Source organism: Cydia fagiglandana, chromosome Z (genome assembly GCF_963556715.1).
Source record: "Cydia fagiglandana chromosome Z, ilCydFagi1.1, whole genome shotgun sequence".
Lineage (NCBI taxonomy): Eukaryota > Metazoa > Arthropoda > Insecta > Lepidoptera > Tortricidae > Cydia > Cydia fagiglandana.
Window position 1 is genome coordinate 9343224 of NC_085959.1, and position 21306 is coordinate 9364529.

At 38.7% G+C, this 21306-nt stretch overlaps 2 protein-coding genes across 2 annotated transcripts in view; one reads left to right on the forward strand and one right to left on the reverse strand.

Moving 5' to 3' along the window:
- LOC134678766 (JNK-interacting protein 3) overlaps positions 1 to 10729 on the reverse strand; it is a 57270-nt gene extending 46541 nt beyond the window's left edge. The window contains exons 1-3 of the mRNA XM_063537465.1: positions 10044 to 10729; positions 4301 to 4456; positions 2200 to 2347 (exon numbers count right to left, since the gene is read on the reverse strand). Of these exons, the coding sequence (XP_063393535.1) occupies positions 2200 to 2347; positions 4301 to 4456; positions 10044 to 10373 (634 nt within the window). The 5' untranslated portion in view covers positions 10374 to 10729. The remainder of the gene's footprint in view (positions 1 to 2199; positions 2348 to 4300; positions 4457 to 10043) is intronic.
- Positions 10730 to 11047: 318 nt separating this feature from the next.
- Positions 11048 to 21306, forward strand: LOC134678529 (dnaJ homolog subfamily C member 22). The gene is made up of 7 exons (XM_063537104.1): positions 11048 to 11556; positions 11847 to 11994; positions 13158 to 13359; positions 13985 to 14128; positions 17277 to 17400; positions 18017 to 18133; positions 18971 to 21306. Exons 1-7 carry the CDS (start codon positions 11296 to 11298, stop codon positions 19061 to 19063), a joined length of 1089 nt encoding a protein of 362 aa, XP_063393174.1. The 5' UTR covers positions 11048 to 11295; the 3' UTR covers positions 19064 to 21306.

A 21306-nucleotide genomic window follows, 5' to 3' on the forward strand; every position in this document is an offset into this window, starting at 1 on the left:
AAAAAACATGAACATTATTATTGATATAGCAAGGAAAACATAGAAAATGAATACACAAGTAAAAACCAGAAAAGAAAAGAACAATCACATGACATAGACTACCGTCTTTTTAAAAAAAAAAAAAATATATAAAAAATTTGCGAGGACAATAATTATTGGTATTTGGTGTGGTAACACCAAACCACAGTACTTGTATTTGAATGTAGAACAGTTGCACAAAGTCACAGAAAAAGAGAAGCCAAAACTTAAACTAAAGCAACTAAACTAAAACTAAGACATATCATAGTTTTGCTATAAACAGAAATGTGTGTGAGTGAGTAAAAACGTGTGAGTGAATAAAAATGATATTTGTAAGTATGTTACTGGAATGTTTGTAGTTGAATTTGTAACAAGTGCGCACGACTTTTTGTTTTGAAACCACTTAACGACTTCAGCGAACGGATAGGTGGAGGCAGGTCATTCCAAATCTTCATAGCGGCGTAACGGAAACAACCACGAAAGGCCGCCGAGTTGTGACGAGGGCAGACAAGTTGCAGGTACCTAGATGACCTAACCTCCGAGGATTTGGAGTTGTGAGCCCAGGTTAGCTTATTGTAAAGGTACGAAGGTATCTGGTGGTACACAATGCCAAACATGAGCGAAGCTAAATGGACCTTTTGACGCGTGGACATCTTCAGAATGCAGTTCTTATTTAAATATGGCGTTACGTGCGAGCGTGGAGGGATATCAAAACAATACCGTGCACAGGCATTTTGCACTCTTTGTATCAATCTCTGAGTACGCGACAGGAGGCGCGGCCCGTATACTGTATCACAATAATCAAACCGTGAGAGAACAAGTGCATCGCATAACCTCACCCTAAGCTGAACACTAAGGAAAGATCTTATTTTATATAGTAATTTTAGTCTATAAAAGCAATTTCGAACCACATTAAGCACATGATTTTCAAACCTTAATTCTCCGTCCATAAGAAGCCCCAGGTTTCTGGTCTCTTCAACACGTTCAAGAGCATTACCGCTTATATGCACCTCGAAACTACTTTTAGAAAGCTTTGCTATTTGTTTTTTTGTACCCAGTAACATGACTTTAGATTTTGTAGGGTTTAGTGCAAGTGCGTTTTCTTGTGACCATCCAGCAATGTGCTCGAGATCACCGTTTAACTTGCTAATACCTGAGTCTATATTACTCAAACTACACGGAACGTACAGCTGTAAGTCGTCAGCATAAATATGGTAGTTACAGTCTTTGATTGCATCTGTTATGTCACGGCTGTATAATATAAATAATATTGGGCCTAAAATAGAGCCTTGCGGCACACCTCTAGATACCGGGAGTACTTCAGACACGACTGCCTTACCATTAAACGCTTGAAGTTCAACTAGCTGGCTCCGGTTGCTTAGGTAACTTACAAACCATTTCAAGGTGTCCGATTCGAAACCGTAGTATGACAGCTTTGACAACAAGAGTGAAATGTCGATGGTATCAAAAGCTCTGGAGAAATCTAATAATGTAAGTATGGTACCCTGTCCCCGGTCCTGAGCTGCCAAAATATTATCAGTAACGTCAAGCAGAGCTGTTGCCGTCCCTCTGTTCTTACGAAAGCCCGACTGATACTCTGGTAAGATATTATTTTTCTCTAAATAATCAGTTAATTGTTGACATACAATTTTTTCGAGAACTTTAGAGAGACAAGGTAATATACTTATGGGTCTGAGGTCTTTGATCTCAGTAGGATCAGAGATTTTAGGAATAGGACGCACCACGGCAACCTTCCAGGCATCGGGAAACTCATGACTAGAAATAGATGTATTTATAATTAATGTAATAGCTGCCAAAGTACGAGGCAAGGTGAGAGTTAGCATGTCCAATGTAACCCCGTCGATTCCCTGTGCATTAGGTATCGTCTTGGGTCGTCCCATTCGTATTTCGTCAAGTTCTTAAATTAGTCCTATTCTGTTTTCGTCACGCATTCTACATTGAAAGCCACCGTCGATTATGACGAATGTAGAATGGGTGACGAAAGCAGAATAGGACTAATTTAAGAACTTGACGAAATACGAATGGGACGACTCGAGACGATACGTGCTATCTATGACGCATTCATTACAGAGGGCGTGGCCTAGGAACAAACTTGTATGACGCTGGACGCACATGTGCGTTGGGGAAAGTGAATGTGATAAGGGAAGGCGCAGGTCTCACCACTGGACCTGCCGACGGGGTTGAGGCCGAGCCGGCCGCGGACCTCGCTGCGCTCGCTGGCGGTGCTGAGCAGCAACTTGGTCCGCTCCATGTAGTCCATGTGCGTCTTGAACAGCTCGGTGTAGCGCTCGTGCAGTTTCGCATATTCCTGGACAAAAACAATGGTATGGTACAGTTGAAATCAGAAAACAAAAAAAATGGTGGTTGTACAGGATGTACAATCAGCATAATCAGCATAAAAATAGATTCCTCGTCATCAATTTATCCGAAAATGATATATTACATGCCCTAATAGGTAGTTTCAGAGAAATGTTGCTCCAAGTGAAGCGCCGCAGCGTCGAACACGAACCTCTCACTTGCGGCCCGCGAGCCCCCCCTGGCTATTTTGTATGTAATATTGACAAATGACAATGTCTGATAAAGTCATAAATATTAACAAAGTGCGGCCCGCATCCACTTCGGTAACTACTATTTGGCCTCTCTCTCTCTCTTTATATTTAAGAGCCGTGCTCTTGTCGGTGGAGCAATCTCCAACTCGTCCGGTCCTCTGCCAACTCCTTAACCTTCTGATATGACACGACCTGGACCTTTTCTTTTATTTGGTTAAAGTAATTGATTCTTGGTCTTCCTCTTCCTCTCTTTCCCTCTATTTTTCCTTCTATGATGTTCTTTAGGAACATGTCGTGTCGTAGCAGATGTCCAATTAGTAGTACTCCTCTTCTATTTTCTATTGACTATTTGGCCATTGGCTGCTAAAAGGTTGCTGCTCTTACCTCTACAATCACGTTACTTGACAGTGGACCTTCCGTGTTTAAGCACCTATTACCTGTTAGTACTTCCTCTCTCTATATACAAGTGCCTTGGAGTAATTAACAATGGAGCCGCCATTAACAGGCATCCCCCTCTGTCGAAAATAGGCGGCCAATGGTCAACCATATGTATGGACTGACGTTTATCTGACATGACGTACCTATACATTTGATGTGCCCCTCCCCCGCAAAAAACGGCAGACTATTTTGTACCGTAAATTTTAGACATGGCGTCTCCGTTGTTAATTACTCCGAGACAAGTGCGGTCACAGAAAAGTGCAAATACATGTCTATACATTTACTTTCCCTCCAATATCATTGACGTGTGACACTTTCTACCGGCCACGGTGTGTCCATGACAATTAAATTACATAGAGTCAGTCCATGAAAAGTCTGCAGTGGATTTGATAGCCCACGGAGTGCACGTGTTATTTGAAACGTCAAATTTCTATGAAATATGACGTATAAAAGACACTTGCACTGCGTGGGCTATTAAAATCCGCTGCAGATTTTTCTTGGTCTTACTCTAGCATATAGACCCGCCAGTAATTTAATATGACACCGGTATGTTATAATATAATATACAAATTGCTTTCTTAGGCAATATCCGACGCTCACGCATACGCAGTAGGCAGGTAAATGTGAACGATTTAACTTTTAGATATTTGTTGCTCAAGGTTTATTGAGTTTATTTTTAAAATTTGAAATGTACACATTTGATTACCCTACACTACGCAACTTTACGTGATTTATACAACAAAATATGTGCCAAAAGCCACCATGGTGATCATGGGTGACCATGGTCGATTATGTTAACACATTAATTGCCACTAAGTGCTACGGGTTACGCTCATAGCGCGTAGCCACGGTTTTGCCGTATGTAGCGCGTAGTCGCTACGAACAGTGTGTGTGTTAAATTATATAAACTGGCCAGTCAGTCCTAAAAGATGGGGGTCTTTGGTACGTCACTGTCTACGCAATTCAGCTACAATCGAGCTTTAATCCGGTTCGATGGACTACTAATCCGTCGTGACCCTCCCCTCGACGCTGTGTCTAATAACAATACGTATTCGAACCCTAACTTGTTTGTACGTTTTATAATAGAAGTAAGTAAACAGTGACAGTAAGACAATACGAGTAAAACGAGACAATCCTAGAATAATATCGCAACAAATACCGAAATATATCAATTTAATGTCTAAAAACTCATGAAAAACGGTCAACATGACCATTTTTACCTAGAGAAATGTATTGCTATAGACGTGACGAGGTATATTACACCATGAACCTACCTTCTTGAGGTCATTCTCCCGTTCCTCCAGCCTGCTGGCGTGGTCGAGCGAGTTCTTGTGCTTGAGCTCCAGCATGCGCACGATGCTGTCCAACGCTTCCAGTCGCCCGGTTAGGTCTTTGCGTTCGCCCTCGTAGTGGTCCTCGGCTTCTAACAACTGAAAAATATTCAGAATTAGTCCAAAGTAAAAGACACGTATGAAGGAAAAGGGATATAGCGTTAGATCAAGATAGGTCTGCAACGATTTTGATAGCATACGCAGTGCAAGTGTTAGGTATTAAATACGTCATAATTTAATAGAAGTTTGAAGTTTAAAATAACACTAGCACTGCGTGTGCTATCAAATTCGTTACAGACTTGTTTATTTATACATAGTTTATTGCGCAAAACAAAAACTTAGTGTACAAAACTTAATGCCATGAGGCATTTTGTACAGTCAAGGAATTTAAATTCCGACCCATTTCGTACTTTGTCACAGTGACAACCATCAGTACGTACGTTTTCGAAGTAATCCCAATCTTCCTTATGCTTAGGTATTAGGGAATGCTCCCGGTACTGAGTTTGTATGGCGAGAACCGGGAATTTCCGGTAACATTGAGATTAAGGGATGCACGTAAGTTTCACTAGTGCAATATTTTTATTATGATTTATTTAGCCCACTGCTGAGCAATGGATTCTCTGTCTTTCCCTTATTCTGAATATGAGCAATCGTCCACCAGACAGGAATATTAGGCGTTAATAAGTTCGTCTATATACTTTATTAGTAAAGTAGAATACTATTTACAATACCTAATAACCTCCTTAGTCTTCGTAATAAGATAATTGTAAAATCAGCTTTAATGCACAAAACATACAGTTAATTTTAAAAAATACATCTAAGGTAGATACGTCTTGGTGCGATAAGTAGTCCATACATTAATCACCTTAATCAGTTACCCATGTTGGCATTGAATATACATTAATTACCTACTTATACCGAAGATATCTGTGTACTTTTGCAAGCTCGTAACGTATCTTTGACCTTGACCTTGTTGGGTGCAACTAGAATTAGTAATAGATGTACCACACGCAGGGTGTTGAATGTGTCTCTAGTAGAGATGCACCGGATATTCGGTTACTATCCGGCATCCGGCCTATCCGGCCATTATTTTAATATCTACTATCCGTTGCATCTCTAGTCTCTAGGGCAAGACAGAGCAATTTTATTTTATAATTTTGTAATAATCATAAAACAGTCACCACGTATTGTAGTCCAGTCTTGCATGCATTGGGCATGGGCATTCATCTTCAGGTTTACTTTTGAGTCTTTTGTCTATAGGGTTTAATGTGACTTGCATACTAACGCAAGTTAAACTATTTTATATGTATGTATATTTATTTACTATGTAGAAAAATATCACGAATGATCACGATGTTGCGTTAAAATCACCAAATATCACCAAGGGGGAGGCGGGAGTCAAAAATAGGCCAAATATGATCACGTGATTTCTTCTGGACAACCCCTAACCAAGGTAACCCCAGATTTATCCGGTTAACCCCGGCTAAATGGGATGGGATGATGCAAGTGGAGCTAAGTAATATAATATAACCGTAGCAAGAATTAAGATTCGCATGAAGTAACACGCCCACCCCATTCTATACGATAATCATCACTTTACATTCGTAAGTATTCGAGAATGTACAACACTGTATATATGATTTGTAAATAAAAAGGTTCTAACCATGCCAGTGCTAATTTCAATCGTGTTGCTATCGCAATAAGGTGTAAATTCAAAGCCGCCTCACGCCGTTTTGATGTGTGTCTGATGCTCTAATCTAATTGGACTGTTAGAGATCAATATTACATAAGTACTATTGCACAAGTACATACTTATAAGTAGAATGTGCGTTTGAAATGCAAAACGTACAGTTGTGTAATACATTAAATTAAGGCTTTTGACTTTTGTGGAAAACCTTTAAAGGGACATTTAAGAACCAGTTAGTTTCACAAGTTAAGTGGGCGAGGTAAAATGGTCAATTAAAATTTGGGTGCAGCCTTTTTGAAGTTGATTTAATAAATAATCAATGCTTAATTAACATGATAATTAAGTGTTGAGCATGAGCGGGATCTTCGTCGCATACAGGGTCGTCTTAAACTATGCTGGGGCCCGTTGGGCACATAAAAATTGGGGCCCTTTTGGAAAGTACAGAAAGCTAATTAAACTAACATTATTCTACAATGATCTTCTATTTATTAATGGGTAATCAAATATACTGTTACGAAGAAGCGCTGGTGGCCTAGCGGTAAGAGCGTGCGACTTTCAATCCGGAGGTCGCGGGTTCAAACCCCGGCTCGTACCAATGAGTTTTTCGGAACTTATGTACGAAATATCATTTGATATTTGCCAGTCGCTTTTCGGTGAAGGAAAACATCGTGAGGAAACCGGACTAATCCCAATAATGCCTAGTTTCCCCTCTGGGTTGGAAGGTCAGATGGCAGTCGCTTTCGTAAAAACTAGTGCCTACGTCAAATCATGGGATTAGTTGTCAAGCGGACCCCAGACTCCCATGAGCCGTGGCAAAATGCCGGGATAACGCCAGGAAGAAGAAATATACTGTTACTGTTTGTACTTCGGGGCCCCCTGGGCACGGGCCCCGTGTGCCCTTATGGTAAAGACGGTACTGGCCCCAATTTCACATCGGTGACAGGTGCGACGAATTGTAAAATCACTATTGCTGACGTCACAGGCATCCATGGGCTACGATTACCACTTACCATCGGGCGGGCCGTATTCCTGTTTGCCACCATCATTGTATTATTTAAAAAAACTTTATTATATCGGATAAAAACAGATATTTCTCCTGCGAAGTTTCTGACAATTGTCAAAGATTTAGAAGAATTGTAGGTAATTCTTGACAGGTAATGAGTTATTATGTCGGAATTTCGTGACAATTGTAGTGTTTCTTGTGACAATTGTCATAAACTTAGCAAGAGAAATATCTGTTTTTTCCGATATCATAAAGTTTTTTTTAATAATACAATGATGGTGGCAAACAGGAATACGGCCCGCCCGATGGTAAGCGGTAACCGTAGCCCATGGATGCCTGTGACGTCAGCAACAGTGATTTTACAATTCATCGCACCTGTCACGTTGGTGAAACAGGGGCCTGGTCACTTGAAAATAGTAAAAAAGCTCATTTGAGTCAAGCATGTCAGTTCAGCTACACCTTATCGCTTTTTGAATGGGCGTTACCTAAGGACTTGTTTCCTTTTAATTCAGTACATGGCTCAATTATTGTCCTTATGAGACTGTGGTTTGAGCCAATTAATTCCACTTTAGCTCTACTACCTTCTATTATGTCACTGTTGCTTAATATTTATTTTTGGGTGGATCAACTATTTTATGTCACTCATTGCCTTGGATTCGGTTTTTTTGTCCCTTGGACGAAAATATAACAAGCAAAGATTCATTGATTGTATTATATCGCGATATTATGATACATATATTAGATGTGGTTTAAAGCCTTAGACCATGGATAAGCAATCTTTAAAAAAAAGAGCCAAACTCAGCAAAATTCAGCAATAATATGTAGCTCAAAGAGTCAGTTACACTGTATGCCATATATACAATCAATTAACATTTTAACCACCTTAGTCTGATATATAATATAAGACATACAATGTCCAGCTCATTTTGCACCGGCAGGGACACATGCAAGCTTGATGAAAAATTCTAAGCGGTTAAAAGGTTAATTCTTGCAATAACTAGACATGTGGAAAATATGCATTGTCATTCCATAGATGTCATTCGGAACTGAAGAGGTTATTGATTATTCAATTAGAAAAATCTATACCACAACTGTATGTCAATTGTTCATGGTCAAGTATGCAATATCATTATATTTATTATATACTGTTGGTATGTTGTCAATGGTGTTTTCAACATGTATCATACTTCACTTCTCTCAAGTTTGTAAATGTACAGTCAGCAACAGAAGTTGCTAAGCAAGCGAGGTGTTCAAAATTACTTTGACACACTCTTATTCTCGTAACAATAATGTAGCGTCAAGATCATTCTGAACACCTGGCCTGCTTAGCAACTTCTGCTGCTGACTGTATGTAGTTGTAGTTTTATGTTTCCAGTCGCAAATGTATTAGTTGTTTTAGACAATTACATTCCATATTATGCACAAATCAAATAATGCGGCCAAGTGACATTAAGCTGTTGGCTGATTGAAGCGGAAATAATTATGTATATTTTTACAATCAGAGGTAAATGATGAACTTTAATTAACCTTTGCTTTTAAAAACGTTAAGGCCCACCTGCACCATTCCACTAACCCGGGGTTAACCGGTTAAACCTGGAGTTACCATGGTTACCAGTACAATTTGACACTGGGTTGACGGTTAAACCGCTTAACTGCGGGTTAGTGGGATGGTGCAAGTGGGCCTTAGTGACTTAAACACACAAGGATCTTATAGTTGCATTACAACAAGGAATATTTGAATTTTGCTCAGTTATTTATGTCTTACATCCAGTGGTGTAGCTAGGCAAGAAGCGACCCTCTCGTCCACAATCTTGCACCTAAGGGAGCCCCATGGATCTTTTTAATTAGCCCGTACAGGCCTCACAGATATAACTTCTACATTCATGCTAATATACAACTGACTTCATCAGTTCATCACTTAGGGCTGATTCAGATGGCGCGCGAACTCATATGCGTTTTTAATTACATTACGGACTGTTGGTTACATTCAATTCAACCGACCGATCAAAACCCGCAATGTAATGAAACTAGCATGAGAGACTGAGAGTTCTCGCGAGGGCTCATTTAGTTGCTTGCAACAAACCATCTAACACTGTTAAAACATTTGCAAAATTTTATTGTATAGTATGCAAAGTTTCTTAGGTCTCTGCTGAGTAAAGTGGATCGGTCAGTCAGTTAATTGGTGCAACAACTTGCTTGGCCCTTACTTATTGGTATGAGTCAGCAGTAACGGGCATTAGCAATGTCTTACAAACGTTTTATTGGTGGGCCTTATGAGGAAAATAATTTGATTACTTACATGGTTTCACTTCATATATTGGTAATAAAATATTTCATACTGTTTCACATTTGATATTACTTCTACTACAATTTTTTTACAGATACAGATTTTTATTGGTAAAATAATTAGGTACACAGGCAGGCAGGTAGGTAGGTGGTTTTATCACATTATTATATGCACATGCACAATATTTAGCTCTAAATATTATTTAACTCCTTGAAAAACTAGACTGTATACTGGCAAGTATAAATTAATTATAAGGCAAGAAAAAAATTGCATGCTAGAGTTAACTACATAATTCACTAAATTGAAGGATGTGTATAGTATGTACCAATTAGATCTCAATTATGTCATAGGCAATGTTCACACAGTGTAAACAATAACATAAATCATAACTAGGTCATATGCCAAATGCATAATTATGCGCAGCAAAAGGACAAAGGCAATTATAATCACAAACGTTATAAATTGACGATAATGATGCTTAATTTTATTTTATATGCTTGACAGTGCGTTTACCTTTCTGCTCAGATAACAAAATGGATTGCACATATCATTCGAAACTCAATTTTGAGCCGACACAAAACATAAACAACAGATAAACTAAAAGATGCGTAGCACACTAACAACAATTTTATTTTGATAGCTAACCTTGTGCCTAACAAAGGAATGCACAAATGCATCCAAGGTTTTATGCGGAGTTATTATTGCTTACCTTCTGCTCAGAGTGTTTCCTGGCCGCCTTCTCGCGCTCGTACTGCGTCACCAGCTGCTCGTTGTCCTCTCTCAGCAGCTCCAGCTCCACCTCATGCTCCTGATTGGTCTGGTACGCCGAGTCCAGACACTCGAGGACGTTCACCAGCAACGGCATCAGCGTTTTCACCACATCCTCGTCGTATCTCGCGATCATGCGCTCGAACTCCTGGTATATGCTTCCGGCCAGGGTCTGGACCTTCTCCGACATCACGACGTGTGAATCCTCGTGTGTCCCGTATATCGTCTCCGCCGTGACATACCCACTACTCGCGCTGTCCTCGAAATTCATGATGACGACGCTCCAGGTCACTCCGAGACAAATTACGTTTACCCCTCACAAGGACGTTCAATGAATTTTACGCGAAAACATGTTAGACAAGTTGATTTGTGTACAAGACGTCCCAATGACGCGATCGATGGAGACTTCAGTAAATTATTGTATAAGGCATTTCTGTGGTCACACGGGATGTGGCCGTATGGTACTGTGTAAATATGTAGCAGAAAAGATGGGAAAGATAGATTTTACGTTCACACCATTTGTTTGACTGACGTATTTTCGCTACACGCAAAAAAAAGTTTCTTTAACGATTGACGTTGTCGTTGTTAACTTCCGGGTGTGATCTGCATTTAGAATTTTATCTTTCTATTATAATAAAATATTTGACGAATTGTCAGCATCTAAATTAAACAATTTTATTAATATAATTATTTTGTATTCTTTTAATGCGTGTTTTCATCTACATTGAAACCTTGACAATACGTTCTTTAACAGGAAATATAAATAGATACGGAAACAGAATGCCTACAACAACGTTTAAAAGATCCTAGACCTATTTAATTACCAATTAGGCAAATAATTTTATTATAATTACTTTTTATAAATTAGAATTTGATTAGAATATGAAATAAATCTCGTTTCATTGTCCTGCGTTTTACTTCAGTATGGTTAGCCTAGTGTAAATGGATGGCAACACTCAACTTTTGTAATGTCACCAATGTCACACGTCATGTCATCGAATTATGTCGCGTCAAACTTTTGAAACTGCTTAAAATTCAATTCAAAGAATAAAACCATTCCGAAGAAGTACGTTATAATTCCATATGACTAATACTATTGTTACAATTTTAAAACAATAGTAAAATAATTGTTGATCTTCCACGGTTCACTACCCCAAGTGTAATTGATACTGCTCGACACAGTTTTCGCAAAAATGGCTGTAAAAGGGGACAGTATTCCTGGTAAAAAGAGTGTACTCGTGGCGTACGTGCTCTGGCTATTTGGTGGTATATTCGGGGTGCACCATTTCTATTTACGACGGGACCGACATGCGTTCGTGTGGTGGTCTACGTTGGGAGGGTTCGGAGTGGGCTGGCTGGGCGAGATCTTCAGGATCCCTCGCTATGTGCGGGACGCGAACGAAGACCCGAAGTACATGGAAGAGCTGGTCGGCAGAATGATCAGGAACAAGAAGGTGAGGTTATTGCACTGTTGTTATGTTAATTATTGAGCTGTAACCTACTTTTTGCGGTTGGTAGCCTGTGCACCAACTCTCCAATTGTTTTCAAGTAAGGAAGTTTTGGACTTCTTTCACATGTTTCTGATCAGATGATAAATATTTTGAGACTAATAAAACCAAGTGCAATTGACAGTTTTTAATTCAAAACCAAATATTGTAACAACTTCATAACTTTTAACAACTTGAAATATATAATAATATGACAGGTTATGGCAATTTGTAAATATGTTGTAATTGTTCCTCAGCCACCATTCTCCATGAATCGCTTCACGGGAATGCTGATGGTGGGCTACTCCTGGGGTCAGGTCATGATGCATGCCGTGCCACCAGATGAGTTCTATGGCATCAACCTCAGATACCTCAACATTCTCATTCCTCTGGCTGCTAGTATAGGTAAGTCATACAATACTTGTGCATTTATTTATTATCTCACAACATAATGTACAGTACAAATCTCACACTTAAAACTAATTACTGCTACTTAAACCTAACCTAAAAACTAGATAAAACTAAAACATAACTAAATATAAAAAATCTCCCTCAACTCACCTGCCTCTGGGAAACTCGCGACAATGCTGGAGTCATACAATTGTACATGTTAAATCTCAAAAATAATAAATAATTGCCCCTTGGACAATTAAGTATAAATTAGAGTACTGCTATACAGATCACTATGTTAGATGTGAGAATAAGTATTCTCACTAATTTATTCATTATTAAAACTAATATAATAACTACATAACTTCTGGACTTAAATGAAGAGATTACTCTGCTCTGAGCTGCCTGACAACTGAGCTTTTTTAAACCTCTAGGAGGTAATGCTTCAGTAAATAATGTTCATGCTATTTTGTCACATGGAAACTGTCTAACTTAACATGTTCCCTGTGCATGCATCATATATGTATCATTTTAGGGTACATATGATACGTGCATGCACTACTAATGATGCACGACCCCATATAAACTTAAAGCATTGCCAAAATGTACACGTGTCAGCTAGGTCTTTTTATTTGCATGCACATACTGGCTATGAACCTTTTGACAAAAAACATGTTGCATGTGAGGACACAATTTCTGGTTCCTAGGTACACAGGGAACATGTTAATAAACTAGCTCCTTTATTGATGATGACTGTAACTTCAAATTCACAGGTTTTATGTAACTGTTAAATACATAGCTAAATTTTTTTGCACTTTTGATTTTGACTTTTAGATATAGTATTTGAATCAAGGCACATTTAAAGCTTAGTGCTGATCTGGTCAAGAGCACCTTGTGTCGTGTACCAAATGTTATCTTATAAGGTAATAAAAATACTATTCTCTGAAATACCATGCATTTTATAATCAGTGTCTTCCCTGCAACTATAATGAAACATGTCAAACCAATTAATCTGTTACCAGGTTACATTTAATGCCAATGTCAAGGTAAACACATCAAAACGTGCCATATACCATTAAGAACTATAACGTTTTAGTGAGAAAGGTTAATATCGTATAGCTTTTTACGTTTACTTAGGTAATTCTCCCTGTAAAGTTGCTTATTGACTGTTTACACAGGTGTGTGGACGGTGGGTAACATTGGTCGCGAACGTGGCACGCTCAAGTGGCCCCTGTTGGCGGCATACGCGGCGTATCCGCTGCGTTACTACGTGTACGATGAGACGGTGTGGTTCACGCTCATGGTGCTCGCTGCGTGTCTCGCGTTCGACTCCTTCTCGAAGGAGTGGCGCAGGACGCCGGTTAGGAGGCACTGGGTGAAGTAAGTTTTACACATTCAATATTTAAGTATACAGTTTTAAATTCAACACATTTCTCACCAATTTGCTGGGTGTAAGGTAAGGAAGACATTGCCAAGTATCAAAGATAATTTTAAAGCAAGGGTTGGCTTATATAGCCCAACTGATAATATATTATTACAGAAACGAAAACAAATTATTGACAACAACTTAATAACCAAATAAATATGTATTGATACGGCACAGCCAGACTAACGTTACGAAAACAGAAAATAGCTTCATATTGTGTGCTTAGGTGCTAAGTTTTCATAAGATAAGGCCGAGATAATGAAATCAACACCATACGCGTTGTGAGCGTAAACTGTTTTATCATTGTATGGGATAGAAATAGCATATTGTGTCAATTCTTTACTTTTTAATCATAAACTACACCAGAGGTATTGAATTAACTTATGCATTTACAAAGCAACTCATGGCAAATATGCCTACACAGTACTTATTTAAAGTAACCTCTATGCCATCAAGTAAGGTTTGTAATTTCTTTCTAGCACCATGACCTTGACAAAAGGAAAAAGGCAGTTTAAAAGAACAATGACCTATACCCTCTCTGGTAGATTTTTTTCAGTATAATGTCTAATTTGTTTTCAGACGAATCGCCATCTTGGGGCTGTCTGCGACCCTGTTCCTATCCCTGTGGGCCAGCTACCTGTACTTCCACGGCACGATCACGGACAGCGAAGGCGACGAGGTGCCCATATACGAGGCGATACACCACTTCTTCACTAGCCCTTGGTGAGTTAAGTATACGAGTGCTACCAGTTATATCCAGATGTGGAGTAGTTACTATATTAGGGCTGTGCGCGACCCTGATCCTGTCCCTGTGGGCCAGTTACCTGTACTTCCAAAGCACGACCACGGACCGCGAAGGCGACGAGGTGCCCATATACGAGGCGATACACCACTTCTTCACTAGCCCTTGGTGAGTTATGTGTACGAGTGCTACCAGTTATATCCAGATTTAGAGTAGTTACTATATTGGGGCTGTGCGCGACCCTGATCCTATCCCTGTGGGCCAGCTACCTGTACTTCCACGGCACGATCACGGACAGCGAAGGCGACGAGGTGCCCATATACGAGGCGATACACCACTTCTTCACTAGCCCTTGGTGAGTTATGTATACGAGTGCTACCAGTTATATCCAGATTTAGAGTAGTTACTATATTGGGGCTGTGCGCGACCCTGATCCTGTCCCTGTGGGCCAGTTATCTGTACTTCCACGGCACGATCACGGACAGCGAAGGCGACGAGGTGCCCATATTGGACAACGTTTTTGAAAAGTCCTTTTTTTCAGCAATAAAAGTCTCATGCAATTTTATTATACGATCAAAATAAACTACATTAAACATTGCTATTATGGTTCCCATTACTGGGTCATTATATGTTCATGTGTAAAATTTATTACAATAAACAAAATTGTTGCGCGGAACTAGACGAAATAATTTGCATCGGGGCTCGTATCTGTACTTCAAGATTGCTAACTTGGGCTTGTGTGTGTACACCCAGTTCCTGTTTCTTTTCAAACTGTTAAACCAATGAAGCCATGATAATACACTGTCTGGGTCAAGAGCCCGCGCAGCTCTATCTATTGATTTCTGGAACTTCTATTGAGTTTTAGGATTGCAGCTATGGTACAAAATATGCAACGCAAATCATAAAATAACAAAAATAGTTAATTTGCTACTGAAAAAAAACTGCAATTTCAGACGCAGATAAAAAACGGGGCGTAATTTATTTAGCATTGATAATGCTACAAGCCTACAAGGTTGATTGGCATACCTCGCATCAATATTGTATTAGTTATGGTACAGAAACTCAACTCAAACTGTTATCGAAGTCAAAACTTTTTCTAATTAATTTCAAACTACTAACGAAGTATAGAAAGTTGGTATGATTCTGCATGTGTGATATGCGCTTATTATTTTTCACCACACCAACTGAAGGCTCTCTTGATTGTTCGAAAACTGTTAGCAAAGTTGCATTTTATTCACATGTGAGGCAAAGTAATCAAATGCAGTAAAATTGATTATTAAATGATGATTTTAAATGACAAATATTTAGTTACATTCATTTGGAGTCGATTTGCTTTGATTTTTTTTGATATGTTACAATTGATATTTTCTTCGGGTTGGTGTGGTGTCAATATTGGAATCTTTCGCTTGTTCGGGTATCAATAACACGAGAGGTTAAACAAAAACTTTGCTACCTTGTATAACAAATAGCTATTATTACTTAAACGTTAATATAACGCCAATAAAACGTTTTTAAATATAAATGTTGTGTTACATGCGTGTCCGTTGCGTGCGTCATAGCGTATATTTTTCACTTATATTGCTAAATAACAATCAACTGCACACTCGTTTTGTTGTTTTACTCAACCGGTCGGTTAGAAGTAGGTCAGGTAATCTACGTATATACCTACATTCCAATGCATAGTGTTGAGTATAGACTTCAAATATAACTAAATTTGTCTAATGCCAGGAATTTTCTTTGTGGTTTGTTATCGCGTTGTGTGATTGCAACCTGTATCGCTTCATCACTTTCATTTGCCATATTGAAGAATACAACACGAATCAGATGGCCATGTGAGTTTATTCTCTGCACATAAACTAGCTCATGTTCATTGATGATTTCATTTAGCAGTTACCTTGGCCAGAGGATAAGCCTGGCCATCCAAAAAGGAAACGCTGCCAGCCTCCTGTGCACCATAACACATGAAGGTGACCTGGGGAGAATTTTTTACTTATAAGTTTAGTTTAAGATCTGTTAAATTTTAGTTTTAATTTTAATGTTGTTTTTATTATCATTTTGTTTGTTTTAGTTTTTAGTAAGTAAATAAGAATTCCTATAACAAGTAGTCCTAGATTAGTGATTGTCAATGTAGTTGTTACATTAGGTTCAGTAAAAGTTAAGGGAGAGGTTAATTTTGTCTTGATTAAGCACTTTATTTGTATTTTTTAGGTACCTAGTGAGATGGTCACAGCGCCTCAATTATATAAAACACAAAATATCCTGAGAGTAAAACTTTGTTGTACACATTTATTTAATATACATGTATAAACCTCATATACTCAATAGCATATGTAAAACGTACATATAAATGTTCTTACGTATGCTTGCTACAATTAAACTAATTAAGCGATGCTAGTCTGAACCGTATGTAGTTTTTATTGTATCAATCTGTTTAGACTTGAGAAAGAAACTCCAACGCACGCTTGTCATTAAAGCAGGCGTGGCTTAGTCCGCGATTTCGTCGCGTCGCAACAAGTACTTGCGGGCCAACTAATTTTGGTGTCTAACAGTAGTAGTCGCCGCGGACGGAATGGAACGGACCCTTGCTCGCGCATGCGCCACCTAGCGGTCATATCTGTTTAATAGACGCGTTTTGTTCTTACCTTCTGTACCAAGTATCGAAGAGGAATTGAAGTAGAGAGTTACTGTCATGGTAAATTATGTAGCTAAAGTTCATTTACTGCCATCATTCGACAGAAGATTAACACTGTTTGAACGCCATTTGACTTTGATCCTTATTCTTTAACTGATATGTGTTAACTTTTTAATATTAATATTCACGCCATCTACTCGAGCATAGGCTGAAGGTTGTGGCGCCATCGCTAGAAAACATGAACCCATACCTTTGGCCTATAGTCGAGTAGATGGCGTGAATATAAATATTTAATAAGTTAACACATATCAGTGAAAGAATAAGGATCAAAGTGAAATGGCGTTCTAACAGTTTTATGTCTTTCGAAAGATGGCAGTAAATTTACAGTGGCTACATAATTTACTTTGATAATCCGTCTCTATAGACTTTATTCTCTTTGCAAGTACTACTATTTATACTGTGCTTGAGAAATAAACTCCAACTACTTATGATTACAGGTGGCTAGACGTGAAGCAGTGCCTCTACGAGACGTATCAGTACGCGCAGCACCACGGCTGGTACGAGGTGTGGAAGCAGATCATAGACCTGTCCGACCCACATGGCGAACAGAACGCCTACAAGGTAAAGTATACCCTAGCTTTAGGCGTCACAAACCCGGCTTCATCGAAATCGAAAAAACCGGGTTTACAGCCAATTGCAAAAACGTTTGCACTCTGACAAAACCGGCTTTTTCGAGTTTTTCGATTTTACAGTTTTAAATAAGGAGCATTCCATGAAATTGTCTACCGTTGTCCCGTACAAACGCGAAGTTTCTGAAGATTTAAAGGTATAAGAGATTCCTTTTCTATGACAAATGGTCAAAAATATGCACAGAAAAATAATCGCCCGCTTTAAATGCCGAGACAAAAGTCCCAACACAGGAAATAAAATGCGTTTGTACGGGACAGCACGTGGAATGCTCCATAAGTTAATTATTTTGAAGAGCAAATTAAAAAAAAAACAATACATTATACGCACTAATTGTATAAATAAACAGCTTTTTAGTCTGACGGATCTGATCGGCTTGTCAACTTTAGTAAACGTTTATGAATAAGGGGGTAAGAAGTTAATCAACTATGCTTTATATTACATCCGCTTAGTAAGACGTGTTTCTCACTTCCCTTCTATTCTACTGTATATATCATCTATTCATCTATTTATAACATTGTAGTTATTTCACAGTGGTTCTTGCTTGCAGGTCCTTGGGTTGGGCCCGGACGCAAGCCAGCAAGAGATCACGTCGACGTGGAGACGCCTGTCCCGAGAGCACCATCCTGACAAAGTGAAGGAGCAGGCGTTGAGGCGGGCCGCACAGGTATTAGGGCTGATTTACATTAAAGATGCACCGGATATCCGGTATCCGGCCTATCCGGCCATGATTTTGCTATCCGGCCGGATACCGGATAGTGACCTTATCCGGCCAGATACCGGATAGTGACTTTAACCGGCCGGATACCGGATAGTGACATTGCTTGATTTCGGAGTAAACAAATTGGATTTAAGAAACAGACACGGTCATAGTCGTACTTGTATATTATTTTAAAACAATTTAATCATTCCACTGACTTGCACGCGCACTCATTTCGAACCTAGAAATGAGTCCGCGCGAACGTTTACTAGGACACAGGTCAAACCTGCTGAATGCGCACCTGAAAAACCGAAATGTAGGTATAGTTCCGGTGGCCGAATATTCGGCGGTCGGATACCGGATATTCGGCCGATGGTCAGGCCGAATATCCGGTATCCGGCCAAACAACTAACCGTTGCATCTCTAATTTACATTGCGGACTATTGGTTACGTCTAATTCGACCGAACGATCAAAAACCGCAATGTAATGAAATTCGTATGCGCGTTCTCTCGTCGTCTAAATGAGCCCTTATTCGTTTTAGGTTGTACAGTCAGCGACAGAAGTACAATTGACTAATAATATCTCAAAAGTCTCTATATGTGCAACATATAGATTGTAATAGATACTTTGAACGCGAACTAAGAAATTAATTATATGAAGATGTAACGTCACAATATTAATTTTCCTAATTTCATTTCTTAGCAAAGAGTAGAGGTTATTAGGTACTTTATAGCATCAAATCATAATGACGTTTCATTTAGAGTAACTGATGAGTGCAGTACCCTGAAATAACTTTTTTGCAGGAACGCTTCATGGAGATTCAGCAAGCATACGAGATCTTGTCCAACAGCAAGCACCGTCGCCACAGGAGAAACAAGAAGGACAATTCTGAGTAAGGAGGTAGCGCTTTAACCCTTTCAATGCCATACGTCATACGCGGTAATCATACTTATACAAATTCGCAGTCGCTCCGTTGTATGAGCGTGGCGCCGATGTCCTAATCGCACGCCGGAGCGACGTGCGAATTCGGATCTAATGTGAAGAGTTGAAGACCGCCACACAAAAATCATACGCCAAGATCACGGACGCTAACTACTTAGAAAAAGCGAACGGACGTACGAGATTATGCGTGCTTGGCCTCCGAGGGGTTAAAAGATCCAATCGGAGTTTCAATTGCAATAAAGACTTAACAAACCAATAGTAATCCCAAAATATGACATATAAAGTGTTGGGTTAAGTTGCAGTCAAAATGAAACATTCCACATTTTTAGGGTTCCAAGTACCTTGTTCACCGGACACTATTGCCTTAAACTCCGATTTGGTCGATCCTACGAAAATGTCACCGACTTGAAGGTTTTTTTTTTCTATTTTACGTAGACAGTTGGAAAAACAATCAGGTAAGCAGGTTGCTCGCTATGACGCTTGAAGAATTTTAAACATATGAAATGAAAAACTGTTGGTTAATCATCAGTTAATATTTTGGCCGTTTTTGAATAATAATGCATTTGACAGGTTTAAAGTATATTTAAATGACAAATTGCCGCTCTCAACGGCTATGAATTTGGAAACCATTTTGTAGTAGATATGATAATATAGCGGTACGTAGGAACCTAATGTTATTTATACTTCAATGAATTCTAGCGCTTCCAAATATTTTACAATTCTTCGAAATTTTTGCTCAATGCTTTTTTAAATAGCACGAATCTTTACGGTTAGTGATTTTATTGCATTTTGTTATTTTAATCTTTATACATAATTATACAAACGTAAATCATTACTAAGCAATTTTAGATAGTATTTTAAGTATTATTTTGTAAGTATTTCTACCGATCTGGTTGTCTAATCAAGTAACCACTATTTACTTAAAGGTTGTATAATGATATTTAGTATTAATTTCTCAGTTTTGTGGAACCTATTTATTAAAGATTTTTTATATAATTTATTAGGAATATAAGTTTAAATATAATTTTACCTTAAACCCGGGTAATTTTAGCCTACATATGGCCACTTGCATTATTCAGTAACCCGGGGTTAACCGGTTAAACCTGGAGTTACCATGGTTTACTAGAACAATTTGTAACTGGGTTAACGGTTTGACCTTTTAACCCCGGGCTAGTGGGATGGTGCAAGTGGGCCTTACGGTTCTACCTGATAGGACTTATTAAGTTCGACGAAATTTAAATCATTTTCGATCGGAACAGAGTTGCCCATGTTTAGTTCCGTTCAATTTTCAAACAAATCAAAATCAACTCCATTTCTTCCACCGTAGATTCAAATCTCAGTGACAAGTCTTGTATTTTTTTTTCCTTATATGACTGGATCTTGGGAGGTTGGTCCTATCATAAATTAGTCCAGTCAAACAACCCTTTGAAATAAAATAGAAATTATAGTTCAGTACATCATGGTGTTTTCAAAAACCTAAATCGGTAAATAAAATTAATGTGTTGTTGGCAATTATAATACCCTGTGGGGCTACAGTAATCTACGAAACTACGGTGATAAAATTACATTATTGTAAGGTAAGAAAAAAATTTAAAATTTAAAATGCTTTACTTAAATGAGCCGCTTCTGATAGTAATAGTTTTGTATCGCGAAACATTGCTTAGAGAAATAACGTATTTATAATATGTATAAAATGGCTAATTAAACACTATTGCCGTATGTACAGTGTTGTGAATTATGCTCATTTTGAGGCTTAAAGACTTCGAACCCTTAAGAATCTCGAGGCTTAACGCCTCAAAGGCGGCAAAGGAGCATTCCATGAAATTGTCTACCATTTGTCCCGTACAAACGCGATTTTCTGAAGATTTGCAGGTACAAGGGTTTCCTTTTCTATGACAAATGGTCAAAATTATGCACAGAAAAATAATTGGCTACTTTAAATGCCGAAAAAAAAGTCGCAACATAGGAAATAAAATCCGTTTGTACGGGACAGCCCGTGGAATGCTCCCAAAGACGATATCTTACATCCATCGATAAATTGTATTGTATTTATTTATCCATCGATAAATAAATACAATTCTCAAATATAGTCGAGTCTTCAAGACTTACCAGTCTTGAGGGCTCGAGTCTTTAAGGCTAAAAATAAGCTACGTATGTATGTAGTACAGTAATATTTTAGCTCGCACTCGATCAGAGC